General features: G+C 46.4%; 1 protein-coding gene across 1 annotated transcript; it reads left to right on the plus strand.

Moving 5' to 3' along the window:
• Positions 1-7,476: 7,476 nt before the first annotated feature.
• Shisa2 (shisa family member 2) lies at positions 7,477-13,451 on the plus strand. The gene is made up of 2 exons (XM_004670523.2): positions 7,477-8,325; positions 11,439-13,451. The coding sequence occupies exons 1-2, from the start codon at positions 7,962-7,964 to the stop codon at positions 11,990-11,992; spliced, it is 918 nt and encodes a 305-aa protein (XP_004670580.2). The 5' UTR covers positions 7,477-7,961; the 3' UTR covers positions 11,993-13,451.
• The last annotated feature ends 9,492 nt before the right edge of the window (positions 13,452-22,943 follow it).

The following is a 22,943-nucleotide window of genomic DNA, read 5'->3' on the forward strand; positions in this document are numbered from 1 at the left end:
TCCGCAATCTATAAAATAAAGCAGATTCTCCAACCAAGAGTGAGAGCATGCCCGTCTTAGTAGCATAATGAAATCTCATGCCATCCCACTCTGTCCAGCCCAGAACTCACATCATCTTTTTGTCCACTGTATCCATGTAGTATATACTCTACCTGACCTCAGACATCAAAGCAACTATCACGGTATCACCGTGCTTCTTGTGTATGTGTGTGAGAAAAAGGGAGAAAGAGCATGAGTATTTGTGTGTGTGGTTCTTATACACCTGAGGCCACAAGAGTATTTTGTGATGTGAGAATATAGGAGTAACTGTATTTTTCCCTTGTATCTTCAGAATAGCAAAATACATATAATTTAAATGTGACAGCAGTGATACTCACTACATTGCCAATGTGTGCAAACATCACTGCCAATTCCAGAATATGTTCAACCCAACAGAAAATCCCATAGCTTCTGTTCAGTCACCGTTTCTTCTTCCTTCCCCACAGCACCTGACAGCTGCTAACCTACCTTCCATTTGTATGGATTTGCCTGTTCTGTACATGTCACATAAATGGAATCACATGATATATGCCCTCTGTGTCTAGCTTCTCTCACTTGGCAGTGCCGCAAGGTTCATCTACCCTGTAGCATGTGCCCACGCTCCATTCCTTTATAGCTGAATTATTATTCTGCTTGGATAGGGTGAATGGGTTTCATCCACCCATGCTCCAGTTGACAGGCATTTAGTACTTTTCACAATTTGGCTACTGTGAACAGTGATCTATGAACATTTGTGCAGAACTTTTTGTTTAGACACATGTTTTCAACTCTTTGGGCTGTATAAGCCAGGAAGTAGAATGGCAGGGTCACACAGCAATTCTGTTGTTAAACTTTCTAAGGAACTATCAAGTTGCTTTGTATGATGGTAAAACCATTTTGCATTCCACTAGTGATGTTCATGATTGCCAGTTTTTTTTTTCCCCCACACCCTCAGAAACACTATTTGTTTCTTCCTTCCTTCCTTTCTTTTTTTTTTTTTTTTTTTTGTTCTTTGAGGTAGGGTCTCATTCTGGCTCAGGCTGACCTGGAACTCACTATGTAGTCTAAGGGTGGCCTCGAACCCATGGCGATCCTCCTACCTCTGCCTCCTGAGTGCTGGGATTAAAGGCGTGCACCATCACACCCAGCTATTTTCTTTTATTTTAAAAAATATTTTTATTTATTTGCAAGAAGAAAGAGGGGGAATGAGCATGGCAGGCCATCTTGCCGTTGCAAAGGAACTCTAGATGCATGTGCTACTTTGTGCATTTGGCTTTACAGAGGTATTGGGGAATCGAACCTGGGCAAGCAAGCACCCTTAACCACTGATCCATCTCCCCAGCCCAACATTTTTTTCTTATTGTTACTAGCATCATAGCCACCTTGCGGTGGGGGAGTAGTTTTATATTTTATTTGAAAGAGGGAGAGAGAGGTAGACATAGAGAGAGAGAGGAGAGTGGGGGCACTACAAAGGAACTCCAGTCATTTGGCTTACGTGGGTACTGGGGATTGAACCTGAGTTCTTAGTCTTCACAGATGAGTGCCTTAATAGCTAAGCCATCTCTCCAGCCCCTTTTGTGGTTTTGACTATGATGACTAATGACAGTGACAAGGAATGAACACATTTTCTGGCCCTTCTTAGAGGTATCTTCAAGCCATTTGTAAATTGGATTTTTTTTCTTGACTTACAATAGTTTTTATTTGTTCTAATGGCTCATAATGTACATACGATTTGCAGTTTTCTTGCTGTATGTGTTGGTTTTGCTTATGCCTTCTTGTATACAAAAGCATTATTTAAAAATGTGGGTGGTTTTTAACTCCATATTTCCAATTATATGCACACACCAATAATAAACATCATAACTGGGGTTCAGTAAGACAATGGTAAGGTGTAGGATTAAACTAGCCATGAAATAAAAAAGAAGTATAAAATGATGTTTGTTTGGGTTTGAGAGCTCATTGGTAACAAATACTTGCACTTAGATGGATTTTTAGTTGAATACTTTTAGGTACGTAGTTTAGTTAAATACATGTAAATTTTTAGTACTTCTCCTACTGATGAAAAAGAAGGAACAATATGAATGAACAAGTGAAAGCCATTCTCCTTTAACAGCCTGAGGACAGGTGTGCAGGTGGCGAGGCCCTTGCTAAAACTCAGGGAAAGCATGGTGGAGCTTGCAACGTTTGAGCGGCCAGCCAATGAAATATGATTACCTCCATATGATTTGCACCGACTCCAGGCAGCAAAGTTATAAGTAGTCATTTGCTTGTTTGCTTACTTTGTGGTCCTGGGGATCAAACCCAGGGACTTGTACGTGAGAAACAAGTGCTATATGACTGAGTTCTACCACTTCTTCACATGTATCATTTTGAACATGTACTAGTGAGCTGTCAGAAGTTCATTTTTAAATCCACTGTGTGTATGTGTACATACATATATATATATATTCATATATATGTGTATATTTTCATCTTCTACTGAAAGGAAAAAATAACTTGAAAATGAACCTTTAATAGCTATAGAATTCAACTTTTTAAAGAGGGGTGTACTTTCATATGTGTTTAAATATGTCTTGGCAGACTGCCTGACATTGAGTTTTGATTGTAATAAATTATTATTGCTACTCCTTATAATTTATGATTGCTAGTTACAGTTTCTCAGCAGAGACTAGTAAAGTAGCTTAGGCTGCCTATTAAGAATACTGATGAAGAGCTGGAGAAAAAGCTCAGTGGGTAAATTGCTTGCTTTGTAAGCATGAGGACGTGAGTTTGATCCCCAGGACCCACATAACATGGTGGGTGTAGTGGCCTGCACCTGTAATTCCATCTCTGAGGAAGAAGAGACAGGTAGTTTCCTAGGGCTCACTGGCTAGCCAGTCTAGCCTATTTGGTGAGTTTCAGTCCAATGAGAGACCCCATCTGAAGGAAAAAAAAAATAATGATAAAACTTCTTTTCTTTCCTTTGGATGAAGCAAGATCATCTTCAGATCTCGTAGTAAGACCCACCCTAGAGAAGTTCACAAATAACTAACAAGTTGTTTTATAAAATTCCAATTCAATATTCTAGACATACAAATCAAAACTAAGAAAAGCAACAGCAAACAATATGAACAACCAGACGATGCAGCAGAGCAATGTGGGGAACCTTTAAGAATTGAATACAATCAGCTGTCACATAAAGTCATGAGGAACCTGGTTTCTTAACTTTTAACTTTTTTTGGTTTATTTTTATTTATTTATTTGAGAGCGACAGACAAAGAGGCAGAGAGAGAGAGAGAGAGAGAGAGAGAGAGAGAGAGAGAGGGAGGGAGGGAGGGAGGGAGGGAGAGAAAGACAGAATGGGCATGCCAGGGCTTCTAGCCACTGCAGACGAACTCCAGACGCGTGCGCCCCCTTGTGCATCTGGCTAACGTGGGTCCTGGGGAATCGAGCCTCGAACCGGGGTCCTTAGGCTTCACAGGCAAGCGCTTAACTGCTAAACCAACTCTCCAGCCCTGGTTTCTTAACTTTTAAGGAGTAGTGTTGGGGCTGCAGTTCAGTAGAGCACTTGCCTACCACGGGCAAGGCCCTGGATCCAATCCCCAGCACTGGAAAAGACGACGACGAAGAAGAAAAGAAGGAGTAAAAAGGCATGTATCCAAAGGACTCATCTCATTTCCTTAGAAGTACGTGCTCAACCATGTTTATTGCTTCTCAATCTATAATAGCTGGGAAATGGAACCAGCCTAGATGTCCCTCAACAGATGAGTGGATAATGAAGATGTGGCACATTTATACAATGGAGTTCTACTCAGCGGTAAAGAAAAATGAAGTTATGAAATTTGCAGAAAAATGGATGGACCTGGAAAGGATTATACTAAGTGAGGTAAACCAGGTCCAGAAAGCCAAGCGCCACATGTTCTCTCTCATATGTGGATCCTAGCTACAGATGATTGGGCTTCTGCGTGAGAAGGAAAATAGTAGCAGAGGCCAGTAAGGTAAAAAGGAGACATAAAGGGTAGAGAAAGGAAGGGAAGAGGATACTTAATAGGTTGATATTGTATATATGTAATTACAATGATTGTAATGGGGAGGTAATATGATGGAGAATGGAATTTCAAATGGGAAAGTGTGGGGGTGGGGAGGGAGGGAATTATCATGGGATATATTTTATAATCATGGAAAATGTTAATAAAAATTAAAAAAAAAACAAAAACAAACAAAAAAGAAGAAGAAGAAAAGAAGGAGGAGAAGGAGGAAGAGAAGGAGACAGAGGAGGCAGAGGAGGAGGAGAGGATATGTAACTGTAAAAAAATAAAAATAAAAAAAATCTAGAATGAATTTGCTCATAGTTCCACACTTCCAAATTTACCAGTCTCATGCTAATTGCAGACTATCTGGGAAGACACTGTATTCAAAAACTGGGTGTTTTTGAGAACTGGATAGATGGATAATGGAGAGAGAATGGAAAAAGCACGGTCTGACCTAAATACAGATTCCCTGAATCAAAAAAATAAACAAAAATACTTAAGTATTAACTCTCGGAACACAGCAAAATCAGTTTAAACTGTCATAGGAAAATGATATCTACTTATGGTGACCATCAGTTGGGTGGATGGGCTTTGGAGTCAGGTAGATCTGGGCACAGTGGAAGAGAACTCACACTATCCATGTGGACTGGGGCATTTATCCTCACCAGGAAAATAAGCATAATCATCATGTGTCCTTCCAGGGTGGCTGTGAGAACCAAGCTATGGGTGTGAAGCTTTCTGCCCAGTGCTTAGAAAACAGCAAGCCCTCAGAAAACGGTTCCAACAGGGTTCTGTAAGGAAATGATTCTGTCTGACACACCATCTCCCCTTGGCTTCTCCTGACCCAAGAGATCTAGTCCTCTGGTTGTTTTCCTGCTTTCTTCCTCAACTTCAACCCAGATTTAGGATGGCTTTGCATATCACCACACACAGTTTTCATCATACTCGTGGTGTATTTGCATATTTAATCTTCTGTTGTTCTGGACATTTTTTGCTGTTTCACCCTAGAGACTCTCTGTGAAGGAAAATGGCCAAGATGTCTAGTTTTTAGGTGAATCCCCAGTACCCTACACAAACCATATTATACTGCAAATGCTTAAAATATTTGTTGGATGAATGGTAACTTGATGTTGAATTTTAAAAATTTAATTTAGAGGGAGAGAGAGACAGAGACAGACAGAATTGGTGTGTTAGGACTCAGCCACTGAAATGGAACTCCAGACGCTTGTGCCATCTAGTGGGCATATGCGACCTTGCACTTACCTAACCTTTGTGTGTCTGGCTTAGGTGGGATCTGGAGAGTAGAACATGGGTCCTTAGGCTTCGCAGACAAGCACCTTAACCGCTAAGCCATCTCTCCAGCCCAGATGTTGAGGTTTTGTTAATTTATTACCTTATGAAAAGTTGATGGTACATTTAAAATATATAATTTCGGGAGTAGGGATGTAGCTCAATGGTAGAGCATTTGCCTGCATGCGCAAGGCTGTGGGTTTGATTGCCCAGGGCTTAGGGAAACAAAGGCGCAAAACTTGGAAAGAGGTTAAGTGAAGAGAATTAAGTTTATTTTGTGGGCAGGTGTGTACAAAAGGTACATATTTTTTTCTTTGGTCTTGCTGTAGTGAGGGGGAGGATAATTTTCAGTGGCCGAGGCTTCCTGTTACATGTGCAGTGCTGATTTGAAATACAAGTGTCTTTGCTACAAATAAACCGATTGGTGTTCTGTGGTTGTGGGCCTGGAAAGAACTTTAGCGCTCCTCACATTCTGTGCTCCACTTTACAGATGAAGAAATAGGGGCAGGCAACACGCAGTGGTTCTTTTTTTTTATTTTTATTTATTTATTTTTTAATTTGAGAGCGACAGACACAGAGAGAAAGACAGATAGAGGGAGAGAGAATGGGCGCGCCAGGGCTTCCAGCCTCTGCAAACGAACTCCAGATGCGTGCGCCCCCTTGTGCATCTGGCTAACGTGGGACCTGGGGAACCGAGCCTCGAACCGGGGTCCTTAGGCTTCACAGGCAAGCGCTTAACCGCTAAGCCATCTCTCCAGCCCCACAGTGATTCTTACTGGAAGCACCAGGACTGGGATTTCACATCAGCTGACTCTCTCTGACTGTGTGGAACAAGGGTCATAGTTCCTTTAAAAATACTCACTGCTACTTTAATAGCCCCGACACCTGTTCAGCCTCCACAAGAGCTATTCACTTCTCCTTCACAGAATCTCTGGTGTGTCTTAACCTTGCTTCCCCCCTGGCTCCAGCTGTCTCCACCGTTGGAGACATGGCCAAATGTCCCATCAGAAACCTTTCTATGGAACTTCAATAATCACTACACCCAAATATAGAAAAAAAAAATCCTGACAAACAACAGAGATCATTTAGACACCGACCAAAGTGACGTTCCGCTCATCTTATTTCGCCTGGAGTAGGAACCCTGGAACCGGTGCCCAGGGCCCAGATGGCACGTGAGTTCTTCTCTGGGCCTGGGACCCACTGCAGATGGCACAGGCAGCGGTGGAAGCCGAGCAAGACAGTGAAAAAGGAAAAAAAAAAAAAAAGCGGGGGAGGGAAACTAATTTCCTTTTGAGGGGTGTCAGAATGAAACAGAAGATATGAATGCCAAAGATCTTCACTAAAACTTTTTAACTTGCTTCTGCCATCACTGGCGCGCTGGGCTTGTGCTACCACAGCCTGAGTGATTTGAACTTCGATTTCTCCGGCTTCCAGGTCTCCCGCCCCAACAGCCGACACCCCATCATCTCACCTTTGGCGTGGGAAAGAGTCCCGAGGTGCTTGCGGGGTGTCGGTCTGCGGGCGTCCCGGGGCGGAGGGCAGCCCCGCTCAGCACGCATGCGCACCGGGGAGCCCCGGGCCTCTCTTTAAGAGCGCAGCGCAGCGCGCGGCCCCGGCGAGTCGGAGCTGGCCAGACGCCTGGCGCGGCGAGCGTGCGGCCGGCCGCCGTGCTGCTCCGCTTCTCCCAGTAGCCCCGGGGACCGAAACTTCCGTGGGAGGCGCGGGCCCGGAGCGCACCGCCCGGGGGCGCACCAGGGAGGAGCAGAAGGACCACGGGACGGAGACTTTGCCCGGCGGCCCGTGGGACCCGCGCAGCAGCCCGGGAGCCAGGGCGAGCCGCCCGCTGGACCCTCGCCCAGCAGCAGCAGCAGCAGCAGCAGCAGAAGCAGCAGCAGCAGCAGCAGCAGCGGCCGCGGCCGCCGCCAGCCCGCCAGCCGCGCGGGCTCCCCGGACTGCAGCGGACTTTCGCCCGCGTCCCGGGCGCCCTGGGGCGGCGTGCTCCGGGAGCAGTGACCCCTGTGTCTTCGCGGAGCGGCTGGTCGGAGCCGCACGCCCGGGAGACGGCCATGCGGACGGAGCTCGGGGCCGCCGAGCACGGCGGGCCGCTGCACTTGCCGCCCGGAGCCCCGCGCGCCCTGCCCGCTTCCTTCGCCGCTTCTCGCCGCCGCCGCCGTTAGCGAGTAAAAGGGGAGGAGACGCCCCCCTCGTCGTCGTCGCGCGCGGAAGGCTTTAAAGCTCGGCAGCGAGCTGCCCCTGGATCCTCCTCGGCGGCGCGTCCGGCGGTCCTCTGCTCTTTGAGCATCCCCCCCCTCGGGGGATGCGCGGGGACGATCCCATCGCAGGCGAAGCCCCCCAGGGGAGACGGGACGGCAGCCCCGGAGACCCCTGCCGCGAGAGTTCCATCTGCGTGTGTTCCTGTGAAGGCAGAGCTCAGCTGAGAACCGGGCCCCGGTAGAGGACGGGAGGACTTAGCCAGCCCCTGGCCGGTGGGAGGCCTCGGCCGAGGGGAGTGGCCCCGTGCGCCAAGTGCGGGTCCGGACACGGTCGAGCTAGGAGTAGTGCCCGGGGTGGCGGGCAGCCACCGCTTCTTGGTACCCGATCTGCATCCCCGGGAGACACATCACCGGCGTCCAGGGTAGTGCCATGTGGGGCGGACGCCGCTCGCCCTCCTCCTCCTCCTCCTCCGCCGCCGCCGCCGCCGCCTCCTCGCGGAACTCGGCTTCGCTCCTGCAGCTGCTGCTGGCCGCGCTGCTGGCGGCGGGGGCTCGGGCCAGCGGCGAGTACTGCCACGGCTGGCTGGACGCGCAGGGCGTCTGGCGCATCGGCTTCCAGTGCCCCGAGCGCTTCGACGGCGGCGACGCCACCATCTGCTGCGGCAGCTGCGCCTTGCGCTACTGCTGCTCCAGCGCCGAGGCGCGCCTGGACCAGGGCGGCTGTGACAACGACCGCCTGCAGGGCGCCGGAGAGCCGGGCCGGGCGGACAAAGACGGCCCCGACGGCTCAGCAGGTAGGGAGCACCCCCCCCCCGACACCCACCCACCCACAGTTGAAGAAGGGGGTGGGGAGGATGGTGACAGTAGGGACCTGGGCATCTAGAGAGGGAAAATCGAATCTGGAAAACAGAATGCAGGAGGAAGGACCTGGGAGCAAGAGGAGGAGTCTGTTTTCTTTCTCACGTGTGAAGTAGAGCAAAAATTCTTCGGGGTGCAGTTTTCTTCTGTTAAGGCTTCTCGCCATCCCCACCCGCTCCGTGTGACCTGTTTTCCATGAGGCGTAATTTCTTGCGAATACCCTTCTCCCCAGAGGGCCTGGCTAGGGATCTTCTTGAAGGGTCCTCGGAAAGAAGGCAGGCAGGATCGCCTGGATGCTTTCTCGCGCCTGTCCCCCTTCACCGCGTTCAAATCCTCTTAGAATTATGCCGCCGCGCAGATCTCCTGTGGCCACCCAGGTATCTCGGGTTTCTGGATTGGTCTCCTTTTGACGGGCTTCGTAGATACAACGTTGGAGCTCGTGGCTTTGACTTTCTCTCTATTTACCCTGTAAATTGTCAAAGCCAGGTTTGGGAAATCAACCCGGGAGAGAAGTTGTTAGGTTGCACTTCCTCCTGTCTTCAAGAACCTTCCTTGGAGGGTCTGGACCCGCAGGGGTGTTGTGTGAGTTTCGGGTGGGAGGAGATGAGGTACAAGGACAAGCGTGTCCCAGAAGGGGCATTGTTCCTTCTTGTTCCGAAACCCTTTATGTTGACCCAGCTACGTGTTACCAGCACCTAGGAGTGACCAGTGCCCGAGTCTTGCCCAGGTGGTTTCTGTGTTTGTTGAGCAGCCTTCCTGCCTGGCAGCTCTTTCCAGTGATTCTCTTTGCAGCCAAACATTTTATTAGTGTGCTTACGCCTATTGTCCCACTGCCCTGAATCTGCAGAGAGAACTGAGGGTAATTCTAGAAAAGGTGCTATCTTACAACACCGGGCGCTGCTTTGCAGAGTGTGTGGCCTGGGAAGAAAGCCTAGAGAAGGCAGCCAAGCCCCAACTGCTACAATACGGTGTCTGTTAAGTTGAGCTCCTTAATGATCTGGAGAAAGCTGGCATGGCTTTGGGCACAGCAGTGAGCAGCACACTTCTCATGGGGCTTGTGCATGGGTGCCTCCTCCCTCCTCCTTCCAAACTTTCCCTCAAGAATCGGTTTCATTCACATCCCTCTACAGCAAGGACAACATGCTTAATTAATCCTGCCAGGGGGCCTGCATAGTGCTGCATTCTTTACCCCTGTGTAGGTATTTACACTTCCAATTAAAAATCCTGGAAAGAGAACAGTTATTTCTCCCCTAAAACTCATTATGCGGACTGAGACTGGTTTCGGCTAGTTTTTGGCGTGAAGGGATAAAAAAATTTTCTGTGTGTTGTTTTTTTGTTTACTTCTTGATGACATATTCGGGGCCTGGTATCTTAGTTTGGAGAATGAAGTGTTTATAACCTGTGTAGGAGAAGCCTGGCTTCCAGAGCTGACGTGCCAGTGCTGGTGTGGCTGGGGCAGTACAGCTGTGCAGCCAGCTGTGCTGCAGATGGTGGCAGCGAGTGTTCCCACTGCCAGGAGATCTTCCACTGTCAGCTTGTTGTTCAATTCCTCTGAAATCCATTTCACTTGTAAGAGATTTGTCTAGGATTCCCTGTGATACCGTATGCTAGAAGCACTGGCTGCAGAAATATAGAGGGTTCAAAAGCCTTTGCAGATTGGACCTTTGAGGTATGGACTCGTCCATACCGCCCCATTGGAAGTGCTGGCACTGTGTTTTGCTGAGGCCCAGTGAATCTCTTGTTTTTCTGTAAGATGTATCTTAGTAGAGTGAAAAGGAGAGAGAGAATGGGCGTGCCTAGGGCCTGTTGCGGCTGCAAATGAACTGCAAACACATGTGCCGCTTTGTGCATCTGGCTGTACGTTAGTACTGGGGTATCAAAGCCCTGGCCATCACATGAGGCTTTGCAAGCAAGGGCCTTTAACTGGTAGAGCCCTTGCTTAGCATGCACTTGGCCCTGAGTTCAATCCCCAATGCCCTCTCCTCCCCTCCCCCTAAAAAAGGAAATGGGACAGGAACTCATCAGAAGAAAGCAGATTTTTGAACAAGGGGGAAATGCCATAGAGGAGGTTGGGGAGCCATGTGCAGGCTCGTCTTGCCAGCCTCAACAGACTGTGTGTCAACTGCCAAAGTGGCTCCCAAAAGACTTGTCTTTCTTTTGTTTTTTTCCTTTCTTTTACCCTTGCTTCAGTTTTTCAAGTGCTGGCATTAAAGGTATGAGTCACCTCAGTTAGCTCCCACAAGATTTTCTTTTAAAGAAAATAATTTAAAAGTGAAAGTCACCGCTGGTTTTACTAATAGATAGTATTTGATGGTTTTACTTTTTTTTTTTTTTAATAATCCCATATCTATGGACTCTTCTGTGTCTCTCTCTCTCATTCTCCCTGGCCTTTGGTCACTGTTCTATTCTCAACTTCTATGAAGCCATTTCTTTTTCTTAGATTTGTACAAGTCTTTATTTTAACCCATGCATGACATCCTATGCTTCATACTTATTTTGGGAATGCTGTTGGCTCAGAATTTGACCTAAGTTGTTTTCTCTGAGAAGGAACTTGCTAAGCAAAAACAAAAAAACATAACAAAACAAAAGGCAAAATTTTCTCAAGAAATGTATAAAACTTCCTGGAGGAGAGAGGAATAACGAAACTTAAACACATTGGCACCATCTAGCTACTTCCTGGAGGAGAGAGGAGTAACGAAACTTAAACGCATTGGCACCATCTAGCTAGTACAGCTGTGGGCTCAGGAAGACTCGGTGTGGTGGCTCTGTTATTGCAGGTGGAGGAGCCATAGCAACCTTAGTGTCACACCCATATTTTGCCAACTTGGGTATCAGAGTCAGTCGCAGCAGTCGGGGAATCTCATTGCAAATGTGAGCACCATATGCAGTAGGGCCAGGCCAAGGATGGAGCGTTTTGTGCACTAACATATGAATAAGGGCCCTTCATTCCCGAGTGTCACTGTTGCCCATTTGTCCCCTGCCTTTGCCATGCACCGGTTGTCGCAGCATCGTTATGGTACATCACGTTGTGCTTCTGTCCTTTCTCCAGTCCCCATCTACGTGCCGTTCCTCATCGTCGGCTCGGTGTTTGTCGCCTTTATCATCCTTGGGTCCCTGGTGGCCGCCTGTTGCTGCAGATGTCTCCGGCCAAAGCAGGATCCCCAGCAGAGCCGAGCACCTGGAGGCAACCGCCTGATGGAGACCATCCCCATGATCCCCAGCGCCAGCACCTCCCGAGGGTCATCCTCCCGCCAGTCCAGCACAGCTGCCAGCTCCAGCTCCAGCGCCAACTCAGGGGCCAGAGCGCCCCCAACCAGGTCACAGACCAACTGCTGCTTGCCCGAAGGGACCATGAACAACGTGTACGTCAACATGCCCACAAATTTCTCGGTGCTCAACTGTCAGCAGGCCACCCAGATCGTGCCACATCAGGGGCAGTACCTGCACCCTCCATATGTGGGTTACACCGTGCAGCATGACTCTGTGCCCATGACGCCTGTGCCCCCTTTCATAGACAGTCTGCAGCCTGGCTACAGGCAGGTCCCGCCCTCCTTTGCCCACACTAACAGTGAACAGAAGATGTACCCTGCAGTGACTGTATAGCTTTCTGGTCACCAGCGGGACTCCCTTATGAATGGAGGAAAACTGGGCTAGATCCTTGAGGCAGAAGTGTGGGAGTGTTGGTGGTGTGTTTATGCACTGTTCTCCTGACTTCACTCGCTCCTAAATTGTACGAGGACATCTCTCTCCAAGCCACATTGCTGCATCCCTGTGATTCATGATGGAAAAACACGTCCACTGGTGTAGCCACCTGTGTTGTGGCAAATCCTTGAGCCCCAAGTGCCCTTGAAGTGTGGTTGTCAGAAGAAGTTTATAATCTGATAGCATAAGGGATTTTATTATGCCATTGTTATTAGTTCTCTTTTATTTTCAGCTGTTATCTCCCTTCTACCTGGCCTGTTATTTTAATCAGCTTTCAAGGCTGAAAGGAAGATGTAAATAACATAATTATTATAAAAAAAAATCTTGAGCTGTCAGAGATTAGCCATCAGTCTCAGGCACATCATAATTTCATTGTAAAAAGATACAGTTTGTCTATTTTTTTTGTGCCTTTTGGCATTTTGTGCTTTTTTTTTTAAACCTCATGTAGAGATGTTATTACAAACTGATTTTCTGCTCTAAAAAGAGTCTGAAAGAAATTGTATAGATACTTGACTAATATTTCCAAGTTTGGGGATTATTTTAGTCTTGAAGTAGAGAATAGTATCATAGTTGAACCATTCATCCCCTTCTTGATGGTACCTTTTAAATTTCTGGCTTTAAGGTGACATCTGCGAAGTAATAAGATATTTTTAATATTGAAGCCATGTACTACCACAGGCTGCTCTTCAGGTCACTTAATTTTGCCAAGTAATATGTCTGGGGCTTCATTCTGATTGGTTTCAGATCTCCTCATCTACATAATACCAAGGTAGGATTTACCAAGGTATAGATGAGTATCAGTATCTTTCTCCCGATCTGATAAAAGCATGTTCTTGTTTTAGTTACAAAAATACAAAGAACTGTGTTACTAAGATTCTTAGTGTAGCTCTCAGCCATTCCAATAGACATGGGGTGGAATTTAAACCCAGACATGAATTACTTTGCAAATCAAGGCTTTTTATACTCTTTGTTTTTATCAAAATGGCTAATTTTTCAAGCAGTAGGGACTACGAAATCAAGAGAAAAACTTTTCAGAGAGATTCTTGCCTTTCCTGTTCTTGCTCTTCAGTCAGTCCTCAAGGAGCACTGTGTTCGTTGACAGTGCCTTAAGTTACCAAAGTCCAACCCTAACCCTACTCCTTATTCAAAATGTGCACTGATTGCTTATTAAAAATCTTTAGATATGTACAAATAAATTTCCAACTGCTAGCAAAACCCAAATTTGTAATTAAATTATTGTAAAGTTTGGAATTTTTCACACTTGTATTTGACAGCGATCTACTATTAGGTCTGTCATCTAGCTGCCGTCTCATGATGACAATAAATAATGTTAAGCCACTGTTGGCAATTGGTATCAACAGAGATAATCAAAATTTTTTAATCGTCAGAAGCAGGGTAAATCATTTTCCTTTTTAATAAACATTTTAGGGTGTGAATTTGTAGGGAAGTGTTTTTGTTTTATTTTGTTACTTGATAGTTTTTCAGATGACCCAATAAGCAATAAGATGCTGCCACATAAAGTCATAAATAACGCTTTCGGGAACCTAGAATATTACTGTAAGAAGTAGCATTTGAAAAGTTTAAATGCCTGTTCTGTGAGTCAGTGAGTATCTGACACATGCTGTAGCAAACCCTGATACCACAAGAGTTCTTTGGGGATCATGATGTCATCATAATAATGTCTATTCTGATGTTGTTTATGATGGAGGGTTCTTGCTTACCTTAGAAAGTGTGAGATTCCTAGAGTCTTTGACCCTGAAAATGACTCACTCTAGGGCTTGGCAGACATCAGCGAATGACCAGAGAAATAATTTAGGTGTTAGAAGCTATTCAACTGCAATAGTAGCACAAAGTACATGAGTTCAAATCTAGATGAAAAAGTTTAAAAATTAATGCTTTAACTACACACACACACACACACACACACACACACACAACTTGGTGTGGTGACCATGCCTTTATCCCACACTTGGGAGGAAGAGGCAGGAGGATCAGTGTGAGTTTGAGGACAACAACCAACATAGTGAATTCCAGGTCAGCCTTGGCTAGAGTGAGACCCTACCTCGGAAAAACAAAACAAAACAAAACAAAAAAATCTCAGTGAAAGATGATAATGGAAGTGAACTTTATAATGCTGGTTTTATGACTGATAAGAGTTATTTATGTGTGTGTGCATGTGTTCATATGACTGGGCATGCATGTACCATGATGCTCACGTAGAGGTCGGAGAACAGTTTTGAGCAGATCTTCATTTGCCCACCTCCTTTGAGCAGCGCTTTCCTGCCTCTCGCTCTGCTCTTCTTCCTCTACCTCGCTTGTCTCGGTGTCAGCATCGGCATACTAGGATTGCAGTGCTGGGGTTACTGAAGCCCGCGATGGCTTCTGGCTTTTAACATGGAGCTTGGGGTTGAACTCTGGTCCTCCAATTTGAGCAGCAAGCCCTTTGTTAACCGAACCATCTCCCTAGCCCCTTTAAGACTGATTTTAAACATAAACATTTGCATTTGAATTTTTGCCGTCTTGGAGTGTAAGCCATTAGAAAAAAAAAATCACAGAATTACAGAATGTGTCTTGTACTGAGGATACTGAACAGCCACAGGCCAATAGGCACCTGTATGTACCCTTTGTATAAAGTTGTCATTTGTGTGTGCACATAGGTGCTGAGTAGGCTGATCATGGGGAATTTTTTGAGGAGAATGACCCGATAGGCCAGCTCACACAGCACTGAGAGTTTGTCTGCAGTGCCCAGCGTGCTTAAACCTGCTCTAGAATTGGTAGAACCAACTTAGTGCCATTTCTACCATGTGTGAAGTGGCCTCTGGTGGAAGCCACACCTCTGAACCTGAGTATTCATTGTGACTCCCACCTCCTGGGGACAAAAGGACAACACATTGCTAGCTGCATACAGCGAGTTTCTATAGTAAAAACATACTTTAACTTTTTACTTATTTTTCATCCATTCAATATATAGTAGATAAGTTTTCTAAACACAGGAGAGCCTTGGAATTCCCAGGGGATATTTCCTGCGAATGGCAGAATATTTTTACCTGAGTTTTCTAGTTGCCCAGGAGACTATACAGAACTATTTTTTTCCCCTTTCTTTTGAACTAGTGCTGCTTTTTGTGATGCCCTCAGTGGTCCTGTCTTGTTTCCTGTACTGTGGATTTGCAAACCAACAGGGTTTCCCTCATCCCTGGGTTTCTGTCTGGCATGACTAGTCCTCTGAAGTCCTCCCAGCCAGCCGCTGGCATCTTCCCAAAGGGTTCAGATTCAGTAAAGAATGTGTCTGAGACCTGGGCCGGGGATCCATGGCCGAAGCCTGGCTTAGCATGTGGGGAGGCCCTGGGTTCCACCTTTAGCACCACAAACAAAGCATACACACAAATGGAATCACTTCACGTACTGAAATATTTATTTGGATCTGGTGCATGAGTGTAGTAGGTATAGTGTGTGTGTGTGTGTGTGTGTGTGTGTGTGTGTGTATGGGTGGAGGCCAGAGGAGAATGTGTCTCCTTCCATTGCTTACCTGCTTGCTTTCTTGAACTGGGTCTCTTCATTGATTCTGGAGTTGGCTGCTTTTGTGAGCCCCAGTGGTTTGACAGTCTCTGCTCCCCACGGGATTAGAGTTACAGACATGCTAGGTCATGGCCACCTATTTAAGTGGTTTCTAGGGAATCCAATTCAGTGGTCTCAGGTCTCAGGCCCTCGTGCTTGTGTGAAAAGTGTTCTTAATTGTGTCATCTCTGCAGCTCTAATTTTCATGAATTTTACTTCTGCTCGAATTGTTCATTTCACTTAACTTTCCTACTGAATTCTTTACACTCACAGGAAAGCACACAGTTTGAAGTATCTGGCTCAGCAAACCATCACCCAGGTGAAGAGGTAGGAAGTTCCCTTCTGAAGTAGGTACTCGACCGCAGTAGAGCGGATGTGTCCGGTTTTGAACTTCCTATAAAGGGAATCTTTTGTGTCTGTCTTTCACTCCACATTATCACAACATGGGATGGAGCAGTGGTTTGCACCTTGTCATGTGGGGTTGCCTTACACTGTAGGACACCCCCCTGGTTACCATAGTAAGGTCCACTGTTGGTGGCTATTTGGGATACTTTCAGTTTTGCAGTATTGGGAACCTGCCTCTGGGAGAGCATAAATGTTTGGCTTTCTCACATGGGGTTCTAGGAGTGGACCTGCCACAGCACTGGGTAGACATATATTTGTCTTAGTACATATGGCTAGAGTTGTACTATTTCCTTTTCATTGTGTTGGGTTTTGTTCATTAGGGTTTTGGTACTGGGTCTCACTATTTAGCCTCCACTAGCCTCAAGCCCATACTCTCCCCATGTCAGCCTCTTGAATGCTAGAATTATAGTGTGTACCATCACTTAGAAATACACTGGTAGTTTCAACAAGAGAATTTATATAACAAATTGGGTTAAGCTGGATACATTGTGGTCTTAGCCTGTAGTGCCAGAAGGAGTTTGAAACAATCTTGGGTAACATAATGAGACCTGTCTCAAAGAAAAAGAGAGAGAGAGAGAGAGAGAGAGAGAGAGAGAGAGAGAGAGAGAGAGGGGAGAAATTATTTAAACAATGAGTGGAGAACTGAAATAGCAAGAGGTGGCAATGAGGTGACACAAAGAATTATCCCCTAAGAACTGGGGGTGTAAGACAGAGGGTGCAGGTGCTAGACTTAGAATATAGAAGCTTGAAGGAACAGCATTGTATGTTCAGGAAGGCAGGCTGGTGCCTATGACCCAGGGTAGTTAGGGGAGAACACACAATTCAAAACAAAGCAAAACAAAAAAGGAAAGCAAGCAAGCCAGAGAGTGGTCCTAAGGGCTATGAGTCAGAGGCAGACAGCGAGACGGCTGTCTTTCAACTCCAGGCTTGCAGTCTCCCCTTATGCCCCTTATTAAAGGCAGAGCCCAGGACCCTGCCAGCAGGCAAAGGGAACCTGCGCTGTGGCTTCCCCACCCAGCCTCACACAGCCCAGTATGTGTGGAAGATAGCGAAGCCACTGGAAGGCAGTAACCAGCACACTAAGGTGTTGCCTATGACTTGAGACTTGGTTGTAGTAACTTTCCTCATCTTCTGATACATGTGTTGCAGATGTATTTCCTGCCTCACTATACACATGTACAAGTGTCTTCAGTGATTAAAATGATAGCAGTCCACGTGTTTACTGGTAAAATAAAAGGTAAATGTCCCACCTGAACAGAGTTAGCCAACTACTCTGGGCAATTGTGTTGGGGGGGGGAGCTTGTAGGCAGAATTTTTAAGGCCCCCTTAAAAAGGACATTTTTGCAGGCAAAGTGAAGGATGTAAGTTGGATTCAAATCCCTTTTCTATCTGTGGCAAGTGCATGAGAATCTGGAAGACCTAAGTTTCAGGTGGTTTTAATGAGGCTCACAGTAGACAACCTGTCTATCACCACAATTTTTTCCTAATAAAGCCACAGTTCTGTAAACTGTTTCCAGGGGCTGTGGTTTAGGTAATTGATAAGGCTTTGTTAGTTGAATTTTAAACCATTTTTTAAACCTTGACCTAACTGCATTCTGAAGGGGGGTCTTTTTGTTGCTCCTCTCTGCTAGTCTGGAGGTTGACTGTCCCCCAGAGGCCCATGTGCTGTCGGCACAGTCTCCAGCCTTGTGCTCTGGAAAGTGGTGGAACCTTTAAGAAGTGGTGCCAGGGGTTGGAGAGATGGTTCAGTGGTTAAGGCACTTGTCTACAGAGCCTAACAACCCGGGTTTGATTCCCCAGTACTCACATAATCCAGAGGCACAAAGTGGCACCAGCATCTGGATTATTATAATTTTTTTTTATTTATTTTTATTTGAGAGCGACAGATACAGAGAGAAAGACAGATAGAGTGAGAGAGAGAGAATGGGCGCACCAGGGCTTCCAGCCTCTGCAAACGAACTCCAGATGCGTGCGCCCCCTTGTGCATCTGGCTAACATGGGACCTGGGGAACCGAGCCTCGAACCGGGGTCCTTAGGCTTCACAGGCAAGCGCTTAACCGCTAAGCCATCTCTCCAGCCCGTGGATTATTATAATTTTTGAGAAGGGTTGTTATTATATTGCCTAGGCTCTAGACTTGAACTTCTGAGCTAAAGCCATCCTCCCATCTCAACCTCCTGAGTAGGTGGGAATACAGATGTGTATCACTACATCTACTTATCATTTTATTCTTCTTGGCCAGTGCAGTGTTTCTGTATATGCGATAAGAAATTTTATAGCTGACACAAATGTACTGGAATAGAGAGAGACTCCTTGTTCAAGCTCTGAGGATTGGTACTCACTTAACAACCAGATATGTTTTGTATTATAACCTCGTTCGATTCAGCAACCTTTACAAAATGTGTCTGCAGCCAATATTTGAGCCCACACCCCTTTCTATGATTTAAGTAGGATGAATTGGCTATGTTGGACTTCCTTAAGAGTATATTGCCTATAGAGATACCCAATGCATGTTAGTAACCTTATCAGTAGAATGCACGCCAAGATGTTCTTTAACATCAACTGCAGGTTCATGGTTCCTGAAATGCATGCATACCCTGACAACATCTGGGCAGGTGTGTGATTCCCAGATCAACAGCCCAGAGTCCTGTCGTATATTTCACAAGGCGAGAGTCTATGTCCTAACACGTGTTACATCTTAGGGTTGGAAAGCTGCTGCAACTCTGTCTAGTTCAGAGTTTCTGGTCACCATCATTGATAATGCCCTGGTGGCACATTGTTTGATTCAACTTGAGCTCTTTTCCATCAGTTATACCCTCCGTTTACACAAGATCTCCCTGAAGCCCCCAGTTATCCCCACCATCTCAGTTCTTCGTCCATTCTTCACTTACACTGTGGTAGAATAAACGTGACCACACATTCTTGGAAATTTCCGTGGAGAAGGAGGGGTGTTACCCCCTACCTTTGAGCCTGGGTCTGCACTCAGGCTGTTCCCCACTATCCTTTGGGGAAGTTTCCCCATCTGGTCTTGGAACCCTGCAGTTGCTTCTTCCCGAGCCTGGTACTACTCAAGGCATCCTGTTATTCGGGGCATTGTGGTGGGGAGGTCATGGGGAGAGGCCGTGAAAAGACTGGGGAGGTGAAGATGCTCAGAGAGGGAAGCCTGTGTGGGCTTCCCAGCCTGCAGGATACAGTGCTTTACACTGGGTGGCTTATCCAACACTTGCCCAGTTCTGAAGGTTCAGAGTTCGAGACCATGGTTCTGGTGAGTGTGCTGTTCTGGGGTTGCGGCCTGCAGCTGAGGCCGCTCCCACGCCTTGGGGGCCCGTACCCTGACAGTTTTAGCTGAAGCTGATTTCTCAGACATAGTGTGCTCAGCTGGGACTGAAAGGACCCAAATTAAGTCCCCCTTCATCATTTCACTCACCAGGGAGATCTTCTGTCTCTAAAAAATAAGAAATGGGTCAGACCTTTCCAGCCCTCTCTGGTACTGTCAGAACTATGCTGCCAAATTCCAAAAGTTACACAATGAATTTGGGGATAGGGAATGGTTGGGGATCAAACCTAGGACTTCCATGAGGTAAGCATGCACTCTATCACTGAGCTGCACTTTCAACAACAAAAAAATGTATATATATATTTTAATGTTCATGCGTCTTTTCATCTAGTTCATTTTCTCTGCGGAGCCCTTGGTGACATCCGGCACACATGGCTGTGAAAGCAACCTGCCCGTCTGAATGACTTCCCCTCATGCACACGGGCAGGTTGCTTTGTGGAACATCTGTTGCCTCTCAGCCCTGCGCTGGGACTTTTCAGTAACGAAATTGGAAAGTGGGATTGTACTATGACATTTTCAGAAAGTATTAAATTTATTTGCTCAGAGGCAGTATCAATTACAAATGAGTAAGGGACTCCTGCAACCCCACTCCCCACATTGCCATTTGGTTTAAAATGTAATGCGTAAGCAAAGGGTTTCTCAGGCAGCCATCTGTGTGCTTTGCAGGCAGTGCGTAGGGAACCTGGGGAAGGAGAGAATAAGGTGAAGCATGATTGTGGCTAAGGGGGGGGGGGGGCTGTTCTCCCTTAGGACTCAGCAGCTAGACGCTTCTACACTCAGACCTTTGGGGAAGCAGTAGTTATGACTTTGTCAGCAGAGAGTGTTGCTTTTTCTATTTTTGTGTGGTGCTGGGACTGAAAGCCAGGGGCTCACTCATGCTGGGCAAGTGCTTTACCACTGAACCACATTCCCAGCCCAGGTAAGGCTTCGAAACACATGAAAATGATGGATTCAGAAGCTCTGTTTGGAAAGTTGGAAGAAAATCAGAAAATTTCTCTGCAGTTAATTTAGACTATTTCAAATCAAAACATGCTTTTATTTTTCCAGAGCAAATGGAGCAAGTTTCAGCACTAAACTTTGTAAACAACTTCACAACAATGCTATGGACACAGTTGGGACAGACCATTCAGATCCAAGACTCAGAGATAAGCTGTGCTCTGAGCTGACCTGTGAAAACTTCCCTTTAAATAACTATTGCTCTGGAGGCTTAAGTCCGGGATACTTAATTATAGCTGAACATGGAGCTTTGAGTCCAGTGTTTAAGAATTTGGAAATCATTTTATTTATATGTATGACCTACTGTTAATGAGTGAGTGCTTAATGCCCCGGAGCTGGGATGGGTGGGTTTGGTGGTGGCAGGTTTGGTAATGGAAGAATTTTGGCCTCTTTTGGTAATACAGATTGAGTGTCTTTGTCAGGAAAGCTCAGGACCAGAAGTGTTTCATACCTCAGTATGTTCCTTTTTTGAACATTCACACATATATAATAGCTTCAAGAGTTATCTTGGTAATGGGACCCAAGTCTAAATATCAAATTCATTTAGTTCATAGGTATCATATACATATTGTCTGAAGGTAACTTTATAAACTATACACACACACACACATACACACACACATATACGTATGATATGGAATTTTCCACTTGTGGAATTATATTGGTTCAAAAAGTTTTAGATTTAAGGGCTGGGGAAGTAGCAGAGTGGTAGAATGCTTGATTATCTTGTGGGAGGCCCTGCAGTTGAGTCCTAGCAGTGGGAAAGAGAAGTTAGAAAGTGAGACAATGGAGATAGAGGGAAGCAGGGAGAGTGATAGAGAGATGACAGTAGAAGAAAAGAGGAGAGAAGGGAGGAGAGAGGAGAAAAAGAAGAGGAAGAAGGAAGAGAAGTTTGAGGTATTAGAGCCTTTCATATTTCTGGGATTTTAGAAAGGGATGCCAAACATGTACCTGTGAACTTGACAATGCCAGGCTGCGGTGTGTGGCCCAGTGGTAGGACACTTACCTAAACTGACCAGGGTCTTGGCTCAGTCCCCAGCACTGGAAGACAGGAAGGGACAAAATACCAATGCTGTGATGTCATTCATGTCTGATGACAGAATTTGAACTGCCTCCTCTGATTGCCAGCATACTAAGCTGGGCCAGGAGAGAGGAAGGGTTGGCAGACACAGCTCTCTTTTGTGCGTGACCATACCCAAGCTTGGTGTGGCCTCACAGACCCTTTCCTTATGTTGCAGTCAGGTTCGCATTGCTGGTAGAAATCACCCAACCAAGAGCAGCTTGTGGGAAAAACAGGTGTATGTTGGCTTACAGACCCAAGGGGAAGCTCCACGATGGCAGGGGAAAACAATGGCATGAGCAAAGGGTGAGCATCACCCCCTGACCAACATCAGCTGGACAATAGCAACAGGACAGTGTGCCAAAAACTAGTAAGGGGACGCTGGCTATAATACCCATAAGCCCGCCCCCCAAAATACACTGCCTCCAGGAGGTGTTAATTCCTAAGTCTCCATCAGCTGGGAACCTAGCATTCAGAACACCTAAGTTCATGGGGGCCACCTGAATCACCACTACACTTTGTATAGGAGGCCTGCTCAAGGAGTACCAAGCTCATATTCAAATGCAGTTCAGACTACCCTGCCCTCTGGCCAGTGAGTTGGCTGCCTGGGAACTCTTGAGTTCCATGGAGCCCAGAGCTACTGACCAAACCCCGAGGGACAGTCTCACGTTCCTGTGGCAGTCACTGAGTATTAGTGGAAATTCCAAAATAAAACACAGCCCAACTTTTTTACTTTAACAAAAGATTTATTTGAAACAGGTTTGTGCAGACATACACCAGTCAACGGGATTGATCAAAGCCACAAATCGCTAAATTCCCAAAATACCTCTAAACAAATGTACAAAGAGGGGCCCTTCGCTTGCATACACTCCAGGAGGGAACCCAGCTTCATGCCACGGTGCTGCTGTAATTTAACAACTAGAAGACGTTAATAGGACTGGAAAATGGTTACACTTTTAGAGGGAGGGAACAAAACACCCACAGGCCATGGAAGTGCTCATTGATCTGCTGGGAGCCAATTAAGCACTGCCCCTCAGTCTGCTTCCTTCTGTATTCTCAGCTCTATTAAATCCTCCCCCCCAGCAAACAGTATTTGGGCCATCTCAGCACAGATGTGACAGGAGACAGGGGAGCACATGGTTTTGCTCACTTGAGAGAGACACCACAAAGAAGTTGCATTCACTAGCAGTTCAGTTGCAGGCCAGGCCTGAGGGTCCCACGCCCACAACTGGACCGCTGCGCACCTGACTGCTGGGAGAGGGAGGTCCGGTGTCGGACCCGGCACTGATACGTGGCCATCGCTGGCAATGCGGGAAAGGCAGCGGGAGGCTCGGGCCTTGTACTGCCCTCACTCGTGAGACACCAGACAAGTCTTCACTGGTACAAGGATCTTGTTTTTAATGGACACATAATGATGGTACATAGTTATGGGTTATGCTGCGGGGATCTTGCCTGAAGGAGAGAAACACCATGACCGGGCAGGTTTCCTCTTTCTGTTTCT

This window comes from Jaculus jaculus, chromosome 7 (assembly GCF_020740685.1).
Source record: "Jaculus jaculus isolate mJacJac1 chromosome 7, mJacJac1.mat.Y.cur, whole genome shotgun sequence".
In the NCBI taxonomy this organism is placed as follows: domain Eukaryota; kingdom Metazoa; phylum Chordata; class Mammalia; order Rodentia; family Dipodidae; genus Jaculus; species Jaculus jaculus.